At 38.8% G+C, this 24,455-nt stretch overlaps 1 protein-coding gene across 1 annotated transcript in view; it reads right to left on the reverse strand.

Annotated features, from left to right (window-relative positions):
* The window catches only part of znf385b (zinc finger protein 385B), a 320,687-nt gene that overhangs the window by 51,340 nt on the left and 244,892 nt on the right, over positions 1-24,455 (reverse strand). The window contains 1 exon segment of the mRNA XM_052027186.1: positions 9,610-9,720. Within this exon segment, the coding sequence (XP_051883146.1) occupies positions 9,610-9,720 (111 nt within the window).

The raw sequence follows: 24,455 nt of genomic DNA on the forward strand, positions 1-24,455 counted from the left end.
AATCCTGTGCTACAGGCTGACTAAAATCAGCTTCCAGTGGCTTTCGTGTGTAAGTATATAATGTAAACAGAGGACTATACGATAATTTAAGGGCTCTGTACACAAGTACTCACATTTAATGATTGATTTTCAGATAAAATAAAACTATCAGATTAAGGGCCATAATGTGACTGAATTTCTAGCCTGTAGCATAAGTATTCAACATCAACTAATTTTCTAGTTCCACTGATCTGTCAGATAGCACATGATCTGCTTTCAATTTGAACTTGACTATTTATCATAAATAATGACAGAAATTCCCAAATTTGCTTTATAAAAACACAAATGAATGTTGTGAAGTTTTAATAAGGTTGTTTAACCTCATAAATAAATATTTGCAGATTAATGCTCAACTTGGATTGATAATTAAGACTTTGGACCATGGTAAATAATGATGTGTGGAACAGCAAGTCATATGTTCTTAATACCAATCATGTTTCATGTGTGTTAATCTTTATCTGAAAAATTCACACATACAAGGTATTCCAGTGAGCCTGGCAATACAGATTTTGAAATAAAAACGTCACCATAAAACCTTCACCTTCCTTTCCCATTGTGACCTTTGATTGTGCAGGGCCTGCTCAATGATACACAATGGGTAGGCAGCCAAGATTTCCAGTGGTGGATCCTCCATCATGATGGCCATTGGGCTCAATACGTGTATATAATCAGCCTACACAGCTGCTTTTCAATTTCTAGGTAATTATTTATTCATTTGAAGCTAACATATGGTTAAAGAAACTACCCAATTAAGTTTGCAGATGAGAAAAAACATCAGGGTGCTTGAAATGTGTTGCTATAAGTGGTTTCCAAAGGCATCATGCAAAACGTGATGCACACATTTTTCACTTCACTATTTAATTGTGAAATTGAAGTCGATGAGCTGAGTGGAATAAATCATCAAGGTAAAGGTCACACATCTTTCAGTTCAGGAATTAACTTCATGGTAGACACCTGTACTCATTGTGTCTAGATAACTCTTGTGATGAAATCAAATGAAGGTTTGAAAGCAAGCCCCATGAAAATAGGAGAAAGCATAGAAACTGGAGAAAGGGCTTAAGTGGGTATGACAGAGTGATTGAAGCGAAAGACTGCAAATGCTGAGAAATCTGAACCTAAAACAGCAAGTGATGAAAGTGCTCAGCTTGATGAAAGAAAATGATAAAAGTGTAAAGCAGCATCAATGGGGAGACACACAGAACCAATGTTTTGGGTCAAAAGTCCTTCACCGCAGAAATGAATAAGGTGAAAGAATAAGAGTGTTTCAAACTGTAGAGGTCAGAGGGTGGAGAGATGGGTGAAAACCAAAGTTGTCAAGCTAACAATTACTTTAATTGGAGACTGAAGAGAAAATAAATAAAACAAAGAGGTATAACCACATCTTGGAGAAACAAAAACAATGTGGTTTCATGAAATTGTTAAATTCAATATTAAATCCTTAAGGCTGCAATGTTCTCAGATGGAAGATGAGGTGCTGTCCCTCAAGCTTATACTGGGCATTGTTGGAGGCTGAATTCAAAGATCAGAGTGGGATTTCTTTGCAGAATTAAAGAATAAGGTGAAGAAAAGTTCAGGGTTATCCTTGAGTTGAGTGGAGGTGTTTTGTACAGAGCTCACACAATCTGCATTTTGCTTCTCTACTGTAGAGGAAAGCACATTGTTAGCAAGGAATGCAATACACTAGATTGGAACTGGCAAACTGCTGATTCACCCTGAAGGACTGGCTGGATAATGGGAAGGAAAGAGTTAACACGGCAGGGGTACATCTCCTGCAATTGCATAGCAAAGTGCATCAAGAAGAGGAGAGGCTGGTAGAGATGGATGGTAGGCTAAAGATTAAGCTACAGGACCAGCAACCAGAGTCCTGAACCAATGGCAAGTTTAGATTCCACCACGACAGCTGAGGAGTTTAAATAAAACTAGCATTATTAGGGAAACACAAATCTTAGTCACAGCAGTACCAATACCACTGGACTATATACAAACCCATTGGGTCCACCAATGTCCTACAGGGAAGGAAATCTTGAGAACTGTAAAGTGTGACTCCAGATCCACCAACTTAGTTGAGGGACAATGAAGGAAGGACAGTCATTGCCAGCAATGACCACATCCCATGAGCAAATAGGATAAACGTTATTAGGCTAAGTTTGATTCAGGGTAAATGCCTTTTAAGTAGAAAAACTCAGCAGGTCTGACAGCATTTCTGGAAAGGGAAACAATCAAATTTTGGGTCTACAACCCTTTGTCAGAACTGGGAAAGAGAGAGGTACAAGAAATTTTTCAGTAGAAGGTGGGGAGGCAGAGTGATGTGTAGAAAAGGAATGCCTGAGATAGAGCAAGTCAAATGGCTTAAATGAGGCAGTTACAAACACATTAAGCTTTTTGGTTTGTATAATGTGTTAATGGTGATGTTGTGAGACCTGCTCAGCCAGACTTGTGCAAGCAGGATAAAACAAACTGAGCCAATGTGATTAAAGAAATACAGCAGGTAGAAAGAGAAACAGTTAACAACTCAGATGAGGAACACTTCATCAGACCTGAGAAAGAGAGAAACAAGTTAGTCTAGGCAGCAGCAGTGGGGGAGGACAATGGGTAGAACAAAAGGAATTTCTCTGATGGGGTGAAGTCATGTAGCAGGAGGGATCCAATTAAGCTGCAATAACATGCCCATCAGGCCAGACTATACATAAAAAAGGAAAAGTGAAAAGGATGGCAGGTAAACATATTCTTATATAGACAGGAAGAAAGAATCTCTGAAGTGGGAAAATCCAATATTTAGTCCAGAAAGCTGCAGTATGCCCAGACGGAAGATGAGGCGTTTGTCACTGAGCTCACATCAGATATTGTCACAGTACAGGAGGCCACAGACAAAAAGATTAGAGTGGGATAGTGAATTAGAGTGGCAGGTAATTGGAAACTCATGGTCATTCCTGTTGACAGCACAGGTGCTCCACAAAGTGATCACCCAATCTGCATCTAGTTTTTTCAATGTAGAGGGGGCCACACTGTGGACTGCATTCACTCGTCTCTCTATCTGTGGCACTATTTAAGGCCTGCTCAAAATAGATTGTGGAAGTGTGTAAGTGAGTAAAGGTATCTCACACCGAATGAAAGATGATAAAATATAACCTGCATAGTCCTATCTGGGGCTGTGCCAAATGGGTGCAGCTCCTGAATTTTGCTGTGCAGCAATCAAATTAGGCAGACTCAACATGGCAGCTACATTTATAGAACATAGAACATGACTATTGATAAGGAGGAATGAAAGGCTGTATGGGAGAGGAAGAAAATTCCTCGATTTACTGAAAGAGGAAAGACATTCTCATAAACAAGATCTATGCTAGGAGGGAGGACTGGTGCCCCAGGGAGCTGGAGCTGCCAGGACCACCTTATGAACAGCTTGGCAGGTGATGGCTTGCATTATCTCTCTCACATGTGAGAACCTCCGTTCAACAGCACAATGACTGCACGTGATTTTGTAGCTTCAAAGGATATGTTAAGGCGAGTTGCACACTTATCCACACACCTCTCCTTCACCAAGCCCCTCATAGAGCTCAAAATTTCAAATGTTTGAGAATAAAAAGTTGACTCAAAGTCCTTCACCTCATCCACTTAGGCGAAAACAGCTAGAACTAGAAGGGAGGCCCCCAGGTGGAAAGGCAGGGTGTTCCTGAGTGCCATACCTCACCAGGCTTGAGGAGATGATCCTCCCTTTCATTGAGGAGCCACTGAGGCTACATGAACTCTAACACATATTAATGTATGTGTTCACTAGTATCTTCATCGCTGATTTAAAAACAGAAAATATTCAGCAGCCTCTGTGAAGGAAGAAACAGAGTTAATGTTTCTGGTCAGACACTTCATCAGTTGGCAGAGTCAGGGAACCAGCAGACTGACCTCCATTCTGCAGGTGATGGGCTTTTCTTTCAATTGATTCCAGTGATAGCTGGTGTTGAGGCACAGATAGAGCTCACTCGAAGTTTTTGTTATACTATCCAGTGTCACCCTGATCCAGCTTGAGCCATTGGTGGGGTTGGGGAAGGAGTTCACTTCTGGTCTCTGCTTGAGGTCTGGCCTCTTCAGCCACCTCAAGAACTTGCAGCACTTTGAGAGAATGCCTGGTATGCAGGTTAGGACATCGGTATCCTCTGTCACAAGATCAGCGATTTGCTGCCCACCACTCACTACTTCTCTAGTATCATGCTCACCCTATCCTCAAGGTCAGCCATCCCAGACTGCTTCTTTAATTTGTCAGGGGCAGTAATCTGAACCTGGCCTCTAGGGCAAGAGCTTTTCGTGACTCTTCAAGGAAATCCATGCAGATTCAAAAGGAAAGGGAGCAACCTTTCTGCAGCTACAGAAGGGACACTGCAACATAGCACAAGCATATGGAAATCCACCAACAAGGTAGTCAAATGGAAATTGTACCAGGACATTGAACTTGACAGGCAAATGTAATGATTTTCTGTTATTATACAACTTAATTTTACTTTGTTATAAACTACTTTCAAGCCACTGGCATCATTCAGATATGTTCTCATTGAGGTCACATAACATCTTTCTGTGTGCAGTGACATCACACTGTGTGGCAGGAGCTGGCATTGCTGCATTACTTACAATGTGTCACCTCGCCATATTGCTAATGTCATGCATTACAGGTCAACATACTCAAGGAAAACCTTGTTTGCCACCTGACAGCAAGGGATGCTTTTCTGCAGTAGAGCATATGCTTGTGAAATACTTTGACTGATGCCATGGCCACCAGCTTATTCTCATGATGAATACTCATGACCTGTTGATTTCTATCTCATGATTATTCTCTCCACTTCCTCTGTTCTTCCAATATGTATGAAGGCAACCATGTGCAAGGTCACTTGGTGAGATGAGACATCTGCTTAACACCATCTGTTTTCTTAGAGCTTCCCTTGTGCACAGAATTGAAAGTGATAGGAATAGATGAGAGACCATTAATCAAAAGTGGTTGCCTGAGTAAAATTTTGTGATACCGTTCTGATCACTTCCAACTGTTGTGAACAGAATGAAATCTGGTGTTTCTCAACGAGGACTTTTTTAGTTCTTCCCCAGGGTATTTTAAAATGGTCGATTGGTACAATGGCTTAAGCTGAACTACTATCTTGGTATTTGTGTGGCTCTCAATTTACCTCTGCTGTGTTGGTGTGGACGGAGTATGAACAACTGCAAGAGGTTATGGAAGCAGTGGAGAATGTTGTCCCTCGTTCTTCAGGTCCCATCCTGCAGGGTGGTGCTAGCCGCTGAGAATGTCCAGTAATACGGACTTCTTGATGATAAAGGAGTTGTGGGAGCTGACAAGAAACATGGCATTTCTCATCATAACGTTCTTCTCCTGACCCACCATCAGGATATTTAGGGAATGGAAACCCATGAGAAGGAGAAGATCCACATTCTTTAAGGGAGCTTTGTAGGTACACATGAGTACAGCCATTGGGTTACTGCAATTACAGGAAGCCAGAAATGCTGGCAAATCCCACGTTATACCATATCCACACTGAACTAAAATAAACTAAGATTAGTCCTGTGACAAGTAAGCCCTGGTGACCCTTCTGATGCTGCAGCGAAAAGCAAACTGAGAAATATGGGAGAGATCAGCCATGGTTGCCTGGTATGATCCAATAACTGGAAGCTAAGAGTCACAATGATCTTCACCTCCTCAGAGGAAGCAGTCCAGGCAAGAGAGGATAGCCAAAAGTCAGGTGCAGAACATTACATCCCTGCTAATACAGACTTAAAATATCTGAGCTTGAAAAGACATTGCTCAGAGATCTAGATCCTTTGTATTTTCTCTTGAGAACTTCCTGGGAATAGGATCTTCATCGTTGGACATGCTTGTGCTTTCTATCCTGACAACGCCTCACATCTCCTCTTCCCACTGCACTATGCAAAGCTGCCTCTAGTGAAACCTCCTGTGAGGCATCTGTTGAAAGTGCAGCTTGACAACCAAATGCTGCAGGAGGCACTCCATATTAGTTTGAGCATATTGCGTACTTTAGGTAGTATTAGAACACTCTGCAGCCAGTTCTAAAGCTGCCTTATTATGTCTCCCAATGTTAGCAGAGTGTCTCTTTAACTCCTGACTAAATCAAGAATAGTATGCTCTCGTTTTACTTACTTATTACAACAAAGGAGGCCATTAAGCCCACTGGGTGCATGTCAGCTCCCAATAAATCAATCCCCATTCCCACTCTCCTTATTTCCTTCAACACTTGCAACTAATTTAGCAGCACATATTTGGGATGTGGGAAGAAACCGGAGCACCCACATGAATCCCATGTGGAGAACATACAAACTCCACAGACACAGCAACTGAGATTAGGATCAAACCTTGGTTCCCTGGAGCTGGAGGCAGCACTACTAATTGTTGTATCATTATGTTCAACTGAGACTCTTTCACAAGGTCACTCTGTGGAGCCTTGAACTGCAATTTGCATTGATATTCGCTGAAATTTGTATCACATGAATTTGACATCTTCAGGTACATGTCTGAAATTGGAAAAATGTCAGGCACACTAACATAGATCACAACTGGTAGTGCCCAGTCTAATTTCGTGATTGGCACAATTTCAACCAGAAAAACAATATCGCCAACACGATTTACCTGATTAATTTTGGATCCTGTGGTGTTAAAAACTTAGCTTTCTGTTTTAGATAACATTCAGAGCAATTTGTTCTTCAGAGTGAGCATTTAAAAGAAAAACAATACAAAAAAAACAAAAAAAGGAAACTGAAATGGAACGAGACGAAGAGTGAAGACCCTAAAATTCATGCACCAGTATGCACAGCCACTTCAGCAATGTTTCAGCCAAAGCCAGAAGTGGAAGGAGATAACACGATATAGGAAATAGGTCTGAGCTGGAGAGTGTTGCCCTACACATGTAACTTCAAAAAACCTGAAGAAAGCATGATTATCACATACCTATTTGTAAGTCTAACGTTGTAAATTAAGTAGGATTAAATCAGGCTTACGTGAAATAAGGCTTCAAGACTCCTCACATTTTATTTTCATAGACCTAACTCTGTACACACTCCCCATCCCAAAACCATAATTGAACATAGAACAGTACAGCACAGGAAAAGGCCCTTTGGCCCTTGATGTCTGTGCTGACCATAATGCCAAATTAAACTATTCCCATTTGCCTACACGTGGTCTATAATCCCTCCATCCTCTGCCTGTTCATGTGCCTGTCTAAATGTCTCTTAAACTTTACTACCGTATCTGCTTCCGCCACCTCCCCTGGCAGCACGTTCCAGGTAAATTTGCCTTGCAAACCTCCTTTAAACTTTCCCTCCCTCACAATAAATCTATGCCCTTTAGTTTCCATTCCACTTTGGAAAAAGACTCTGACTATCCACCCAATCTATGCCTCCCATAATTTTATATATTTCTTTCTGGTCGCCTCTCAGCCTCTGATGCTCCAGGGAAAAGAATCCAAATTTGCCCAATCTCTTCTTATAGCTAATTCTCTCTTCTTCTGGGTAACATCATGGTAAACCCCTTCTGTACCCTCTCCAAAGCCTCCAGATCCTTCCAGGAATGCGGTGACCAGAAGTGCATACAATACTCCAAATGTGGCCTAACCAGAGTTTTATACAGCTGTAACATGACTTGCCAACTTTTATACTCAATGCTCCAACTGGTAAATGCAAGTACGTCATACGCTTTCTTTACCACCCTATCTACTTATATTGCCACTTTCAGGGAGCATACTCTTGCACCCCATATTTTGTAAGGGATAACCTCCCCCACACAAAGCTGTGCTGACTGTACCTAATTTGTTCATGCTTTTCTGGATTTGAGTAGATCTTATCCCTAAGAATTTTCTCCAACAATTTCCCCACCACTAATGGAAGGCTCACTGGCCTATTATTTCCTGGTTTGTCCCTACTGCCCTTTTTAAACAAAGGAACAATATTGGCTATTCTCCAGTCCTCTGGGACCTTGCCTGTGGCTAAAGAGAATATAAAGGTTTCTGTCAAGGCCCCAGCCTCTCTCAATAACCTGAGATAGATCCCATCAAGCCCTGTGGACTTATCCACCTTAATGTTCTTCAAAAGATCCAACACCTCCTCCTCCTTGATATCAATATGCCCTAGAACATTAGCATACCTCATCCTGATCTTTTTCTCCCCATGTCCCTCTCCTTGGTGAATAGTGATGCAAAGTACTAACTTTGTATCTCATTACTACCAGGTTATTTTGAAATCCCATTACATTAAGACACACACCATACCTCTCTATTGTCTCAGAGGTTTTTTTTGCATGAATGTACGACATATTTTCATTTCCTCCCCAAAACCATTTTTTACCCAGTGGCAATAATTGCGCACAAACTGTTCAAACACAAGATAAGTGTCAATTTTACATAGGCTCAATGTAGTATATTAAAGCATTTTAAAAGGAAAACAAACTATGCTGCAAAAAAGGTTAATGACTGCAGTCCACTTCAACTGCTGAGCACTCCACACTCCCCTATAATGAAAATATTCTGCGGTACATGGCAATGGATTTTTATCCAAATAGCCAATCACTTCGCCAACCCATGAGGCCAGCTGAAAAAGACATTGTGCAAAGTATAATCTAATTGTCATCTCTTTCCCTGTCTCTAGTAATGATAAATCTACATCTGAAACAAAAAGAAAATCTAATGATTGCATTGCATGACAGCTTTTCCTATAATGACGATTCCCCTGAGCCTTACTAACGGTATCCATTATATCAGAAATGAATTCTTCTGCATTGATTCAATATGCTCAAAACCAATGGTCCATATTTATTTACAATCATCATAGAGAGTACAGATAACAGATCTTGTTTCTAATTTTATGTTTTGAAATGATTCCCTTGCATCTTTACAATTGAAGTAAGAAACATAAACAATAAATATTTTCTTAGTCTACTATTCTGACATCATCATCACTGCTTTCAAAATACTGCAAATATTTTATCATATTTTAAAAATACTAATGGTAATCCAGACTTGCTGTTTGCAAGTGTTTCTGCATAATACTAACAGATAATTTTCTCCAACTGGTCTGAAAATTCACATGCATATTGCTTGAAAATATTTAACTCACTATTTGCTCATTGCTAGCTCAGTAAAATGATGGATTTGGAAGCAGAAGCATAATTCTAAAGCTGACATTTAAGTCTTTTCAACTGGACAAAAAGTATTACTTGAGTATCCTATTACAAAGATATACAAACTTAGTGCATTATTAATACTCACCTTGAAGAGAGCCTTTACCTGGGTAAGTTACACAAGGTAATCAACACCAGAGATCAGCCAACAGCTGCCCTAAAATAGATGTAAGCTACACTCATCACCTTTCTACACAGCTGCTCCAACAGTGGAAAAATGTACCACATATCCTGACCCTGATGAAGTGCTTGCTAAATTAACATAACATGAAGTACATATCAGATTATTTCCAGAAATAAGCAATGACATGAACATGTGAATGGAACCGTGGTTGCATTAGCTTCTATAGCTCCTCAAACACAATTATTTTAAGGTATATGTGCTCTGTACTTACCTCTGAATTAAATCGGAGCTGGCAGACATTACATGAAATAATTTGCTTCTTTTTAGGAGGAACTGAAACTCCAAATGTGTGGTTGATGACTGCTTTCTGCACAGGATCCATCTGGAAAGCGAACAGAATAAAAATCACTAACTGTAAATCTATTTCAGAAATGCTTGAAATTTTTATGAGTATTGAGGATGAACGCTGGCAACAAAAGCCACCACAGCACTGCCTATAGTAAACTGAAACGCTAATGTACATGGCAACAAAGGTTTCCAGATGCAGCCATCATATGAAAGGAAACATTTGTTCAGTGTTTATTCTTCAGAAATATTACTACAAAATACAAGGAGTTAAAATAGGCGAATTATGTTTACTGCATTTGGCAGTCCGACCTGTCACAGGATAAAAAGAGACTGGCAGCTGCATTCAAACTAGAATTAAGTATTGATCGATTTGATTGTGCAAATAAATATGAGGATATGGTAAAATTACCAAAAACATTTGCTCATAAGTGTAGTTTGAAATGCCAGTGGTTCATTCACAGTGAGAATTTTGCGACACTCTGTTAAAAAGCTGTGCTTGCAGCGTCTTTGAGGCAAGGTTATTCGAGATAAAATTGTGCACAGAAGCATGGAAAATTCACTGCTCCCACCACTGACAAGCAGCACTGTCACAGGAGAATGCTTGTTTTTCTCTCTTATACCAGAAAATTAATTATTGAACATTTGAAGCAAGCTGCATTAGGAAAATAAAATTGAAATGCCAAAAAAGGTATAGTTTGAGTACCTGGAAGTTGTCCATGAGAATAATGGAAAAAGCAGTCAAAGAGGTGCAGCAAAGCTAAAATGCCAGCACAGACTGATTCTCTGTTGTGTAGCGGGTAATAATCGAAAGCATTAACCTCATGCCAATGCAGGCTTTTTTTAAAACAACATAGAGCAGGCAGTACACATAAGCCTCAATTACAACAGTGAGGAGCTGTACAAGGACAATTTATGCAAACACAACATGGTACTGAGTCTCTTGAGAATGAATGAGTAACAATTGCCATGTAATAGGCAATGCTTCTTTATAAACAACCAAGGAATGGATATAGTCAGACTATGATTAAATTACAAGAAGGTGGCACATTAACATTTAATATGTTTTATCTATGTCACAAACCATCACGTGGTATGTGTTTACAAAGAAAATACCATATGTTATGTGGGCTCTGATAAACTGATGACCAGAGAAACTAAATAAAATTGCTAATACTGATTAACAAGTTAAATGAAGTTATTATTTGATAATGAAAATATCTAGAATCATCCCATATTTCATGATAGATGTTGTTGTACCTTGGTGTAAATAAGGTAAATCAGATGTCAAAATAAAACTTCTCACATTTCAATTAATCAGAACATAGGATAAATACTACTGTTTTGAAGGAAGTCAGAATTTGTATAAAAAAGGGCAAGGTAGACACACAGACAATTTAAAACAGACAGATTAAGAAAAATAACCCATATGATTAGTCCACAGCGCTGTTCACCTACTAAAACTCTCTGCTAGCATAACAAACCAAGTGCTTACATCACAGCCTTTGGTTTATTCTTTTCTCAGTGTTAAATACATAAGCAGAATTCTAGCTATAAGAATGAATGACACAGTGAATGTTGCCTGTTGTATATGTTTTTTAGTCATGAACATATGAGAACAGTAAGGTTTTTCATACAGCTGATTAAGGGAGCACTGACTCTACCATTTTTTTAGGGCCAGTCTTATTTGGCAAACAAAAATGTTCCAGGCTGGAATGAGTCTCCAGGTGCGACGTCATTTAGGGGACAGAAGTTCTATGTGCCAGAATTAAAGAGATCTGGCTAATTAAAGATAAGTGGCTACATCAGGCAACGTAATTATTATTTAGGATTCTTGAATGCCATGAAGACTTTCAAATAGTTTTCCAGCTTCTCCAAAAGTTGAATGGGATAAAAGTATCAAACAGATGGCAAAACAGTGAGGGTAGGCAGCAAAGCATCTGAACCACATGGTTGAAAGCTGATGAAGTGCTGTTGTTGCATCCTGAAGCATTTCACAGTGAATGAGTTACCTGTTGAAATATACAGTTCCTTTGTTGACCACTACAATAACTGATAAATATTAAGATGTGAGAACATTTAAATTTATTTTGATAGTGTTGGTTAAAGACGCAAGTTGGTCAGGACAGAACAAAATTTACAGAACTTTTCCAAAAAGATGTCAACCTAAACATTAAAACAGCAGCTTAGTTTATCTTCTCATTTATAATGCAACTATTCTAACAAAGCAGAACCACCTCTATTCCTGTGATATATGTAGTGGCAAGTATGAATTATTCAAGAATATATGTGTCGGAAAGGTTGGACGTTTCTTCCCTTCTGGTTCTCCCCTTCTTGGCAGGCAAAGGTTCAGCTTGTCTGGTGGCCAAATTACACAGTGCAGACCAGTACAAAGAATGACTCCCTGCTGATGAATATTGCAGGGCATTGCCAGAGTGGTGTAGACAACAAAATCACGTTTTGAGCAGCTCTAATCTAGTTTCCACCAAGCCCTGGTGGTGGCACAGCTGTGATGTTTGCAGCTGCGGGCATCCAGTTGAGAGTAGATAGGACTTCTGCCCCATAATCCATCACTTAAGACAGTTAAGCCCCTGAAAGATGAGCTGTAATTCTGATTGGCTTTGAATGTAAGCATGGTGCAGGCTGCCAATACACCTGGAATTGACCAGTAGAAAGGTCTTCTCGGGATCTACTGCCAAGTGCACCTTGAAAGAAGGTGCTTCTTTGCTGTTAAGGAATACCTGTGTGTTGAGAATGAGAATTGTGATGGCCATATGTGTGAGATGTATGAGTATGAGTGCCTGCACTTTGCTGAAACTTTCAAATGGCAACAAATGCCCGTTCCTCCTCTGCCCACTACTCTGAGCTGTCTTGTGTAGCCTTGTCATGCCTTGCGGTGTAGTGAGCAAGACCTCTCTGATGCAGCAGTGAACAGCAGACTGTAACGTGCAGCAATACATTAGCAATTACAGGCTGGAATGATCCTGAAGCCAGGATCATAACAGAGGATAGTAAAAGGTCAACTACACTAACAGATTTCTGAGAGAGAAGGTGACCTTGACTTTAAATAAGAGGCATGCAATCAGATATGTGCAATTGTATTCGAGGCATCCCGAGATCAGACAGGTGAACGAGGGATACCCAATGGAAGCTCAGCTTGTCTGATCGTTGCTCAGATAAGAGCGTGGGTCCTTATGATGGCTGATTGTATACAGTCTAGGGTGGTGAGTCTTACTTTGCCTTCGCTGACATGCCCTCTGTGACTGGCTAGGAAATATCTGTGGCATACTCACATCAACCCTAAAGGGTAATGTAAGGTGATGCCCATTGTATGTCAGCTTTGGTTGCAGCAAAGTGGTTGAAAATGCAAAGAAGGGTGGATTTCAGGGTGAATAGCATGCAGAGTGTATAGAGTGGTGTGCATCAGTCTGACTATGAATGCAGGTTTGGTGTGACTGATCTTGTAAACAACATTATTTCTGAGGGTGGTTGAAATCCCATTGATGATGAATTTTGGGTGTTGAACTACTAATGACCCAATTTTGGAATGTCAGGCTAGAAAAATTGCTTGTGAACATGACAATCACACCTAAAAATGTGGACATGATATTAGCAACCAGAGCTAAGACTCCTGGAAACAAGCAATAATTGGTTCAATCAGCACTAATTTTGAACAGAACAGTATATTTCTTTGGAAAAGTTGTCCAAACAGATTTCTAGCCTGAAAAATTCTTAGAGAGCTTCAATACGTTCTGGTGCTCCTGTTTTCATTGAGTCTAGATGGGTAAGTATTATCTCCAAGCCATATTTACACATATTTAAATAGATATAAATATTGAAATGAAGCTGCCTCATATTCTCAGTGATAACATTTTAGTCTTGTCTGTAATTCAACGTACAATTTGAATTGCGTGAGAATCTCAAAAAAAGGATGCCGTTACACCGATTATTAACAAATTACAGTTCTGAGGAAGAACCTTCAGCCTGAAATGTTGACCCTGTTCCTCTTTCCAAAGGTAAGTGACCTATTGGATGTTTCCAGCATTTTCTAGCTTTAACTCAACTTATCTTGTACTTTAAATTGTAGAACATTAGAAATGGGCCAGTATTTTCTTCAAGTCAGCTCTGATATTTTACAGGCTTGGTGGTAATTCATCATCAACATTAGTGCTCTAGATGTTCTTGTAAATAACAGGACACACCAGCTACTACTAAATAAAATAAAAACAAAAATGAGATTATAACCTTGGCTAGAGGAAATTCAAATCAATGAATTAGCAGATCAAATTTAACTCACATCAAATAAAGGATAGTATTAAGCAGAAGAAATATTTACTCCTACAAATGACAACATGCTGAACCAGAGATCACAGAGTGCCCAGTTGTAAACATGATACCATATGGACCAAGTCAGATCTAATTTACATAAAACATTGTTGGAATTAATTATTGAAAACAAATATTCATTGTATAAAGTATCAAGTTTCTGCTCAGAAAGTAATTCTTACATTACAATAACGTGCAAAAGCTTTGAATGAAACAGCATATTATAAATTTCCTTGTGAGATGATTTTGTGGGTGACAAACTATTCCAGCCTCTCACAAAGTCTAAGCATCAATGCCAAAAAGTGAAATGGATCAGAGAACTAATGTGTAGTTTTGGCACTGTCTTGATACTACAAGCCTATTATGGTGCAGGTTTTAATGGTTGAGAAGCAAGCTACCTTTCATTCAAACATAATTCTGATGGATCAATCAAAAGAGATCATAATTTGGTTTATTTTCCAGGATAAGCAAACAAATTTCTTATCATACTGGCACCACTAAAGAAAAACAGCTGTGAAGAAATCAGCCCTATTTTCTGTATTAGCTTAGGTCTTAAAGAGAACTTCTTTACAAAGGCATAATCGTCCAAAGTTAATTTTGAAACAGTTATTTTTACCTTAATCATAGTTTAAGAATTCTCTCATGCACAAATCTTGCCCTTCTGATATCAGGATAAGGGACATCCCTGAGAGGGTAAAGGACATTTTGAAACGTTTGTAGTCTACACAGAAACAACAAAATAGTAAGTAAAATAATTGAGCTCCTGGAGTCAAAGTTTCATGATATAAAGAGTAAATTAAAAAGTAACCCCCCAGCAAGCTCACTGTCATTATAATAGTAAGTGTAGAAACTGTAAAATAAAACTTGTGATTGAATAAATGGTTCTGAAAGAAAGACTTTAGATTTCTGCATCAATGGAACTAGTCTGAGAACAAGAAGGATCCAATCAAGGTAGGCAGGAGCATCTGAACAGAGAGGGTGCCATTGTCCTTGCAGGAATATTAACCAGTGCCATGGGAGAATAATCTAAACTGCTCTGACAAAGGGATGGTCACCAGGGTGAAACATTTGACAGAAGAAACCAAGGACACAAAGGACTGGGGGAGGAAAATAATATTTGAGTGTAGTTCAGAAATAGGGGTGCTCATTACCACCTTCTCAAGAACGATTAAGAAAGGGCAATAAATGCTGGTCATGCCAGCATCACTCACATCCCATGCATGACTAAAAACAAAATCAGAAAGGGAACAAATGGAAAACAGTCTAAGATAGATTTGGGGTGCCTGCAGATAAATACTCGGAGCGAGGTAAATAAAAGCACTGAGCTGCAGTCACGAGTTGCCACATAGGACAATGATAACACTGGGAATTACAGAGACATGACTCAAATAGTGGTTGAAGGAAGGATGGAAGATGAAGGGGAAAGAAGTGTCAGTATCAATCAATGAAATGAGATTATAACCCGAGCTCGAGGAAATTCAGAAAAATGAATTAGCAGATCAAACTTAACTTGTATCAAACATAGGACAGTGTTAGACAGGACAAACATTTACTCCTTTAATGACAACATATAGAACTAGCGATCACAGAGTGTCCACTTTGGAGCTTTTGAAGGTTGTAAACATGATACCATATGGACCAATTTACATCTAAAAAAAATTGTCAGGATGGAGATGCTGGAGAGATGGTGTGCAAACAAATCTAAAGAAACTACAAAGTATGAATAGCTTCATAAAAATTTAGGGAAAAAGATCTAACATGCAAAGAGAGCCAACCTCAATTGGTTTCAAGGAATCTGGTCCAAATAAATCAAAAACTGATAGGTAAAATAGAGATTACATAGTGTGTTCAAAGAGTGAGATGATTCAACTACAGAATAAGCACATCCCAAGAGAGGAAAAGGGAAGGACAAGGAAATCTGGTACTCCCTGAAAAACATTTGGGTTAAAATTATGCAGACATTACAAATGCAAACCAAGCAGAGCATAAAAAGTACACAGGAGATGTTAAAAAATGAGCAAAGAGTGTACATGCAAATGAATTGCTGTGCAACATGAAAGGTTCCCAAATGTCTTTTATATACACAAACAAAAAGTGTAAAGTCAAAAGAAGGATGAGCCTGATTAGGAACAAAAGGGAGATCTTGCAAAGAAAATGGGCTAAGCCGAGTGCTGAATGAGTACCTTCCAACAATCTAAAGAGGGTGTATTTGGCTTAGCAATAGGGGAGGAGGAAATAGTGAAATTAAAATTGAAATTGGATGTGAATGTACAAGGCATGGTTAGCAAGTTTTTGGATGATACTAAAATAGGTGGTGCTGTAGTGTCAAAGGTTATGAAAAATTACAGGGGGATTTTGATCAGCTAGGTATTTGGGCTGAGGATTGGCAAATGGCTTTCAATTCAGATAAATGTGAGGTATTGCATTTTAGAAGATCAAACCAGGGTAGGACATAGAGTGAATGGTAGGGCCCTGGGGAGTGGTCATGGAACAGAGGGACCTAGAAGTGTAAGTGCTTAGTTCTCTGAAAGTGGCATCTCAGGTGGATAGGGTAATGAGGAAGGCATTGGGCATGCTGGCCTTCATTGGTCGGGCATTGAGTAGAGCAATTGGGAAGTTATGTTGCTGTTGTACAAGACGTTGGTGAGGCCACACTTGGAGTATTGTGTACAGTTTTGGTCATCCTGTTATAGGAAAGATGTTATTAAACTAGAAAGAGTGCAGAAAAGATTTACCTGGACTCGGGGGCCAGAATTACAAGTAGAGATTGCGTAGACTCGCACTTTATTCCCTGGAACATAGGAGATTGAGGGGGTAAGATCATGAGGGGACATAGACAGGGTGAAAGCACATTTTCTTTTTTCCCAGGAAGGGGGTGCTAAAAACAAGAGAGCATAGGTTTAAAGTCAGAGGTGAGAGATTTAAAAGGAACATCAGGAGCAATTTCTTCATGCAAAGGGTGGTATATATTTGGAATAAACTGCCAGAGATAGTGGTTGAGGTGGACACGTTAACAACAATTAAAAGCCATCTAGATAAGTACATGGATACGACAAGTTTAGAGAGCTATGGGCCAAACACAGGTAGATGGGAGTAGCTCGCTGGGCAACACAGTCGGTATAGATGAGTTGGGCCGAAGGGCGTGTTTCTGTGCTGTATGACTTTATGACTCTATAACAGGGCACAGAAAATATACTTTAAAGGTTGGCCATTCTAAGAATAGTTACCCAGTCTGTAGTAAGGGTGGAAATTGTGGAGATTGTATCTGCAATTTTCCTTTTCTTCTAGGATAAGGGGGGAATGCCATTACATTGGATGATTCCAAATCTTGCACACATACTTAAAAGCAGATGTTAGGATATACCAGGCAACAACATGTCTGTTGGTTTAATATCAATGGGGAGGAAAGTTTTGCAGACAACATTCAAACCAAAAATAATTGACATCTGAAAAGTATGCAGCAATGAATGGAAGTCAGCATAGATTTACTGAATACAAATTATGTTTAACGAACCTGATTAAGTTCTTTGATAAAGTACCAGAGAAGGGTACTAAGTGTAGTTGGTCCTGTGTATATGGGCTTCTATAAAGAGTTAGACCAATTGAAAGGAGAAAATGCTAGAATCACTCATCAGGTTAGGCAGGCAAAATTTGCAGAGTGGGGAACAGACTTAACATTTCAGATTGATAATCAAATGTTAAAAGGCACAGGAATTGCTGGGAATGTTTTTATACACATTTTCATCAGTGGCAGAACAAGTTGAGAAGACTGGTAAAATGCACATAAAATTTCAGTTCTTTTTGAATAGAGGCAAAGCGTTTAGAACAAATAAAATAATGGTAAAATTTTATAAGACTGTTATGGATGGCATTAGCTGGAGCATTGTTTTCATGTCTGAGCACCACACCTGGGTAAGGATGTCAAGTCCTTGGAGAGGGTGCAGAAGAGATATTTTTAATGTACCAGGAAATAGGGAGTTCAATTATATTGAGAAAGTGGAGAACCTGGAGTTGTTTTTCAAGAACTGAGAACATTACAAAGCAATTCTGTAGAACTATGCAAGATTATGAATAGTTTTTAATAAACAAGAAAAAACTACTTCCAGGGGCAAAAGAGCCAATAACCAAAATGGAATGTGATTGTAAAGAAGCTGAGAAGGAGGGTATAACCAATTGGAAAGCTCAGCCAAGGGGTTGAAAAGATCCTTGTGTTCTGAATCATTCTGTAATTCGATGCTCCTCAAACATGGAATATCACCAGAAAATATGAGGGACAAATTATTATGTAGCCTTCAGCTTTTCAGCAATAAATCTGAGAATCAATCTTCAATCAATCCCCAGAATGATGATCTTGTTGGTACATTGGGCTCCACACTCAAAACCTGGTTGAGATATTTCAGTGATATATTTTGAACTGCATTACAAGAGAAGTAGCTTAGTGTTTTCATGAAATTTTGCCACTGTCTAAGACTAAGAGCCTCTTAAGCACCTCTATCATATTTGCCTCCACTCCCTGGCAGCACATTCCAGGCACCCACCACTCTCTATGTAAATAACCTGCCCTACACACCTGCTTTGAACTTAGCCCCCACTCAATTTAAATGCATGCCCCCGAGTATTAGACACTTCGACCACGGGAAAAAGATACCTGCTGTCTACTCCATCCTCTCATAATCTTACAAACGTCTATTAGCTCTCCCCTCAGCCTCTGACGTTCCAGAGAAAACTATCCTAGTTCTAATCCAGGCAGCTTCCTGGTAAACCTCTTCTGCACCCTCTCCACAGCCTCCACACCCTTCCTATAATGGGGCGACCAGAACTGAATGCAATACTCCAGATGCGGCCCAACTAGAGTTTTATAAAGCTGCAACATAACTTCCCGACTCTTAAACTCAATGCCTAGACAATAAAAGGCAAGTATGCCATATGCCTTCTATACCACCCTATCAACCTTAGCTACTCACCAGTCCTCTGGGACCTCACCTGTGGCTGGAGAGGACATGAAGATCTTGGTCTAGGCCCCAGCAAACTCAACTCTTGTCTTTCTCAATAACTGGGGTATATCTCCTCAGGCACTGGGGACTTATCCACTTTAATGTTCTTTACAAGACCCATCACTACCTCCTTTTTCTCAAAATGCCCTGGCATATCAGTACATTGATCTCACTATCCTCCACGTCCTTCTCCTTGGTAAATACTGACACAAAGTACTCATTTAGGACCTTGCCCACATCCTCTGCCTTCAAGTACACATTCCCTTCTTTACCTTTGAGTGGGCCTACCCTCTCCCTAGTTATCCTCTTGCTCTTGATGTATGTATAGAATGCCTTGGGATTCTATTTAATCCAATTTGCCAATGACATTTCATGACCCGTCCTGACTCTGCTAATTCCCTTCTTGAGTTCTTTTCCAGCTTCTTTATAATCCTCAAGGGCTCAGTTTGATTTTAGCTTCCTAAACCTCACATACGCTTCCTTTTTCTTCATGACTAAGTTCACCACCTCTCTTGATATCCAAGGTTTCCTTACCTTGCCATCCTTGTCCTTCCTTCGACTGGAACATACCTGTCCTGTACTCTGTGCAATTGGTCTTTAAACACCCTCCACATGTCAGATGTGGACTTGCCCAAAAATAGCCGTTCCCAATTAACTCTCCCTAGTTCTTGCCTAATACTCCAGTAATTTGCCCTGTTCCAATTTAATACTCTCCCACAAGGTCCATACTTTTATTCTTATCTATAGCTATCTTAAAACTTAAGGAGTTGTGGTCACTGTACCCTAACTGTTCTCCCATTGAAAGTTCAGTCACCTGGCCAGGCTCATTTCCCAACACCAGGTCCAGTACGGCCCCTCGTCTCATTGGACTATCTACAAACTGATTTAAGAAACCCTCCTGGATGCACCTAACAAATTCTGCCTCATTTCAACCTCCTGCACTAAGGAGGTCCCAGGCTATACTGGGGAAGTTGAAGTCACCCACAATAATAACCCTGTTGTTTTTACACCTTTCCCTAATCTGCCTGCATGTCTGTCCCTCAATGTCCTGGTGAATACTGGGTGGTCTGCAATATAATCCCATCAGAGTGATTGCAACTTTCTTATTTTTGAGTTCTACCCATATAGACTCAGTGCATGAGCCCTCCATTATGTCTCCTCTCAGTGCAGCTGTGATATTGTCCATCATTAACAGTGCACCTCTATCCCCCAATCCCCCCCACCCAACCTTTACCTCCCTATCTTTTCTAAAATATCAAAACCCCGGAACATTAAGCATCTCTCAACCAAGTCTCTGTAATGGCCACAACATCATAGTTCCACGCACTGATCCATGCTCTAAGTTCATCACCCTTATCTCTAATACGCCTCACATTAAAGTACACCCGCCCGTCCCATTGTTGTCTATTACCTTGCTCCTGCCTGTATATTTCCTATATACTTAAGACTCCCATCTCTTCTTGGTTAGGTTTTCTGCTGGAAAATGTACTATGGCTGGAAGTTATAGTCAGGCATTATTTGTCTTTTTAACAAAAGCTACCAAATTTCAAAGTAATTAATTGCTTGCAATAATGCTGTACAACAAATTCAACCATTTTTAAACACCCAAAATAAAAACTCAACCCAGAGTTTTAAAGTCAACCTAAACAAATCACTCTAGTATTTGGACGAATATTGGGTAAAACACATCTTTTGCTATGCTTTCTGACCAACACTGGTTCCAAGTTGATCAATAACTCTGATGTAAAATTTTCACCTTGCATCCAAGTGACCTGATGGCCTCACCTTTCTCTGTCTTTTTAATGTCCTATCCTCTATCTCCAATTATGGACTCCTGTGTTCCATCGATTTCCTTTGCTTTTTTCACTAGCAGTTTTGCCTTCAGCTACTCAGGCCCAACTTTCACAAAATTATATTAACTAAAATTACCAATATATCTGTAAGAAGTTCAAGGACATCTGACAATTTACTTATGCTTGTGCACAAGTGAAGTTTCAGTGTCAATTTTGTTATCTTATTCTAAAGTACCTCCACGTGCCTTATCAAAAATAAATTGCAAGGTCTAGTTAAAACAGTTTTGTAAGTATTTCTTTCTGAAAATCAAACTTAAAATAACAATGCACCGTTACATATCAAATGGCATGCCACTAGATGGTGCTTTAAAAAAATTACAATATGAAAATTACTGGCTTGTGATCTCAAAACAACAAAATGCATTTTGGGAAAAAATGTCATTGTTTTCCTGTAACTGAAATTTCTAATGTTCAGGATAAGATATTTAACAAAAATTTCTCAAAACCCTAATTAACTTTATCAACTAAATTGTTCTTAGTGTTATTGGTTGTCTTCATTAGTTTAACCCACATCTCTCAGTTGTTTCCAAAAACCTAATTCACACTTTTTTTTGCTGAGCTGAGTCAAAGTGTAGATTACACCAAATCACAGCATGATTGTACCATTTAGTATGCTGAACAGTTGAGATAATTTCATCCAATTTCCACACAATTTCTTTTCAAGCTAATTTGAAGGAAAACAAAGGTAAATTTCAAAAGTTTTATTGAGTCAAAAGTGTATGTGTGAGAGATGTGTGTGGCGTAGACGTAGAGGGGATACTGTTTGAGTGTATTTGCTTGGTCTGTTTGAGAGAATGAGAATAAAGTGTGCCTCAGTTTTTACTCACCATACTGTGGCTTTAAAGAGAGAGAGAGAGAGAGGGAAAGAGAGAGAGAGAGAGTGTGTTAAGGTAATTGATGGAGAGAGAAGAGGGGCAGATATTAGGTTTATTTTTCTTAAATTTTGAAGGAAAGCAAAAGCTGCATTAGAAACGTTTTACCCGCAGTTGGCCAAGGGAAAAAAGGAAGAAGATAAAGATATAGATTTTTTTTTAAAAAGTCTAATATCTGAATTTTGGCTAGATGCAAAACTGACAACGGTAGGAGGGAGAGGAAGGGAAACTGTTCAAAAGGGGATGACAAGGACTCTGAAATTCTGACCCAAATATGGAGCCTGTAAATGAGTGCAAGTCATTTGTCGTGCTATTTCTCCTCTTTATTCTACTTATCATAGTGAAAGAATGAAATAACCTCAACTTGTTCCAATTACCACACCTTAACTCTTTAAGACATTCCATTCTCATTCTCTTTAACTCGTCCCATTCTCTCATATGAAAGGGAGGAGAAATGGGACAAGAGAGAAAAAAAATAATAGGGGCTGAGGAACCAGGACAAATATGAATGATGGGAGGAAATGGCAAGGACTTCCAAGGAGTCCAAGGCCACAGATCCTTGCAGCAAGGTGGAAATCTCTTTACAGATTTCTTATCACACAATCACCTGAAAGGAAATTTGCACATGAATACACAGAAGCAAATAACAGAAGCAGAGAGGGACAAAAATAGGAAAAGTGATTGGCAAAGGAAAGAAAGAAGATGCAAAAGAGAAAAAGAGAGAAAGAACAATGTGAAGAAAGGTAGTTAAGAGGGAGAACTACATTGTCTGACAAATCATTTGTATGTTATGATGCACTTTTGACCTCACAATCTACCTTGTTATTGCACCTTATTGTCTACCTGCACTGCACTTTCTATGTAACTGTAACACTCCATTCTGCATTCTGTTATTGTTTTACCTCGTGCACCCTCAATGCACTTTGTAATGAATTGATCTGTATGAATGGTATACAAGTTTTCCACTGTACCTCAGTACGTGACATTAATAAACCAATTTACTTTACCAATTCCAGAAAAAAATAAAGTGTACATAAAAAAGAAAATGACTACACTACCATAATGAAAGTGGAAAACATCATTCACTTGCAGAAGGGCATGAACAGTACTTTATCTTTCTTTCTTTTCTTTTTACAATATTTTTGTTAATTCCATAAAGAAAATACAGAGTACATGAATCAAAAAGATAAAATACTACTAAATACATTGTGTTAAATCATACTGAAATCACAATACCCTATATTAGTAATCAAAAATGATAATTAATAGCGAATAAATTGGAATAATTTTATTATAAAAATAATCTAAACCCACTACTAAGACCGTAGTTGTTTGGTTAAAAAAAAGGACAGGGAAAAACCCTTAACACATAATGACATCAGCCAATATCTGTACTTTAACCACCAGATCAAAGGTTTTGAAAATAGCTCAAAAAAGGTCCCCACAATTTTTGAAAGTCCAAGTTAGATTCAGAAATCAAACAACTGATCTTCTCTAAATTTAAATATGATGTAACATCCTGTAACCATTGAGCATGAGTAGGGGGAGTAACTTCCTTCCATTTAAGCAACACAGCCCTCCTGGCTACAAGAGAAATAAAGGCCAAAATATGTAGATCAGAAGTCTCCAAAGTTATATCTTTTTCTCCAACAATCCCAAACAATGCAGTCAAAGGATTAGGTTTAAAATTTATTTTAAAAAGTACAGAAAAAGTTTGAAACACCTCTATCCAGTATTTTTTAAGACTCTGTCATGTTCAAAACACGTGGATTAAAGAAGCCTCTCCGTTATTGCATTTATCACAATAAGGAGATATATCCGAGTAAAAACGAGATAGCTTGTCTTTGGACAAGCGAGCTCTATGGATCACTTTAAACTGAAGGAGAGAGTGACGCGTGCATAATGATGAAGTATTGACCAATTTAAAAATTTCATTCCAAGTTTCCTCAGAAACTGAAATCTGCAAGTCTTGTTCACAAGCACTTTTAATTTTATCTAAAGAAGCCTTACCCACTCCTAGTAATCTGCCATAAATATTAGATATTGAGCCATCATAAAAAGGCTTCAAATTAAAAATTACATCTAGTAAGTTCTTATCAGGACTCATAGGAAATGTGTGTAATTGAGATCGGAGAAAGTCTCTAATTTGTAAATAACGAAAAAAAATGAGTTTTTGGTAAACTGTATTTAGTTGACAATTGTTCAAACAAAGAGAGATTTCCTCCAACAAACAGGTCCTGAAAACAAGTAATAACCAATTTGTCCCACTCTTTAAAAACTACATCAGTCATAGAAGGTTTAGAAAAAACAATTTAAAAAAATGGGACTGGACAAAGAAAATCTCGATAAACCAAAATATTTTCTAAATTGTAACCAAATCCTCAAAGCATGTTTAACTACCAGATTATCAGTTAGTTTATTTAATGATAAAGGAAGTGAAGAGCCAAGCAAAGAAATAATAGAAAATTTTTTAACAGAATTAGCTTCCAAAGAAACCCATATTGGACAAGCCTCATGATTAATGTAATGTAACCAAAACGTAAGGTTTCGTATATTGACTGCCCAGTAATAGAACCTAAAATTGGGTAAGGCTAAAATCTCTCAAGATACAATGGTGTTTCTTCATTACAAGCAATGAGTGATAAAACAATATCAATGATTCAGTCCTTCAGATACATGCAAATATAGTATAGCTGTAAAATTATGACAATAGTTCTGAATATTAAT

Source organism: Pristis pectinata, chromosome 1 (assembly GCF_009764475.1).
Source record: "Pristis pectinata isolate sPriPec2 chromosome 1, sPriPec2.1.pri, whole genome shotgun sequence".
In the NCBI taxonomy this organism is placed as follows: Eukaryota; Metazoa; Chordata; class Chondrichthyes; order Rhinopristiformes; family Pristidae; genus Pristis; species Pristis pectinata.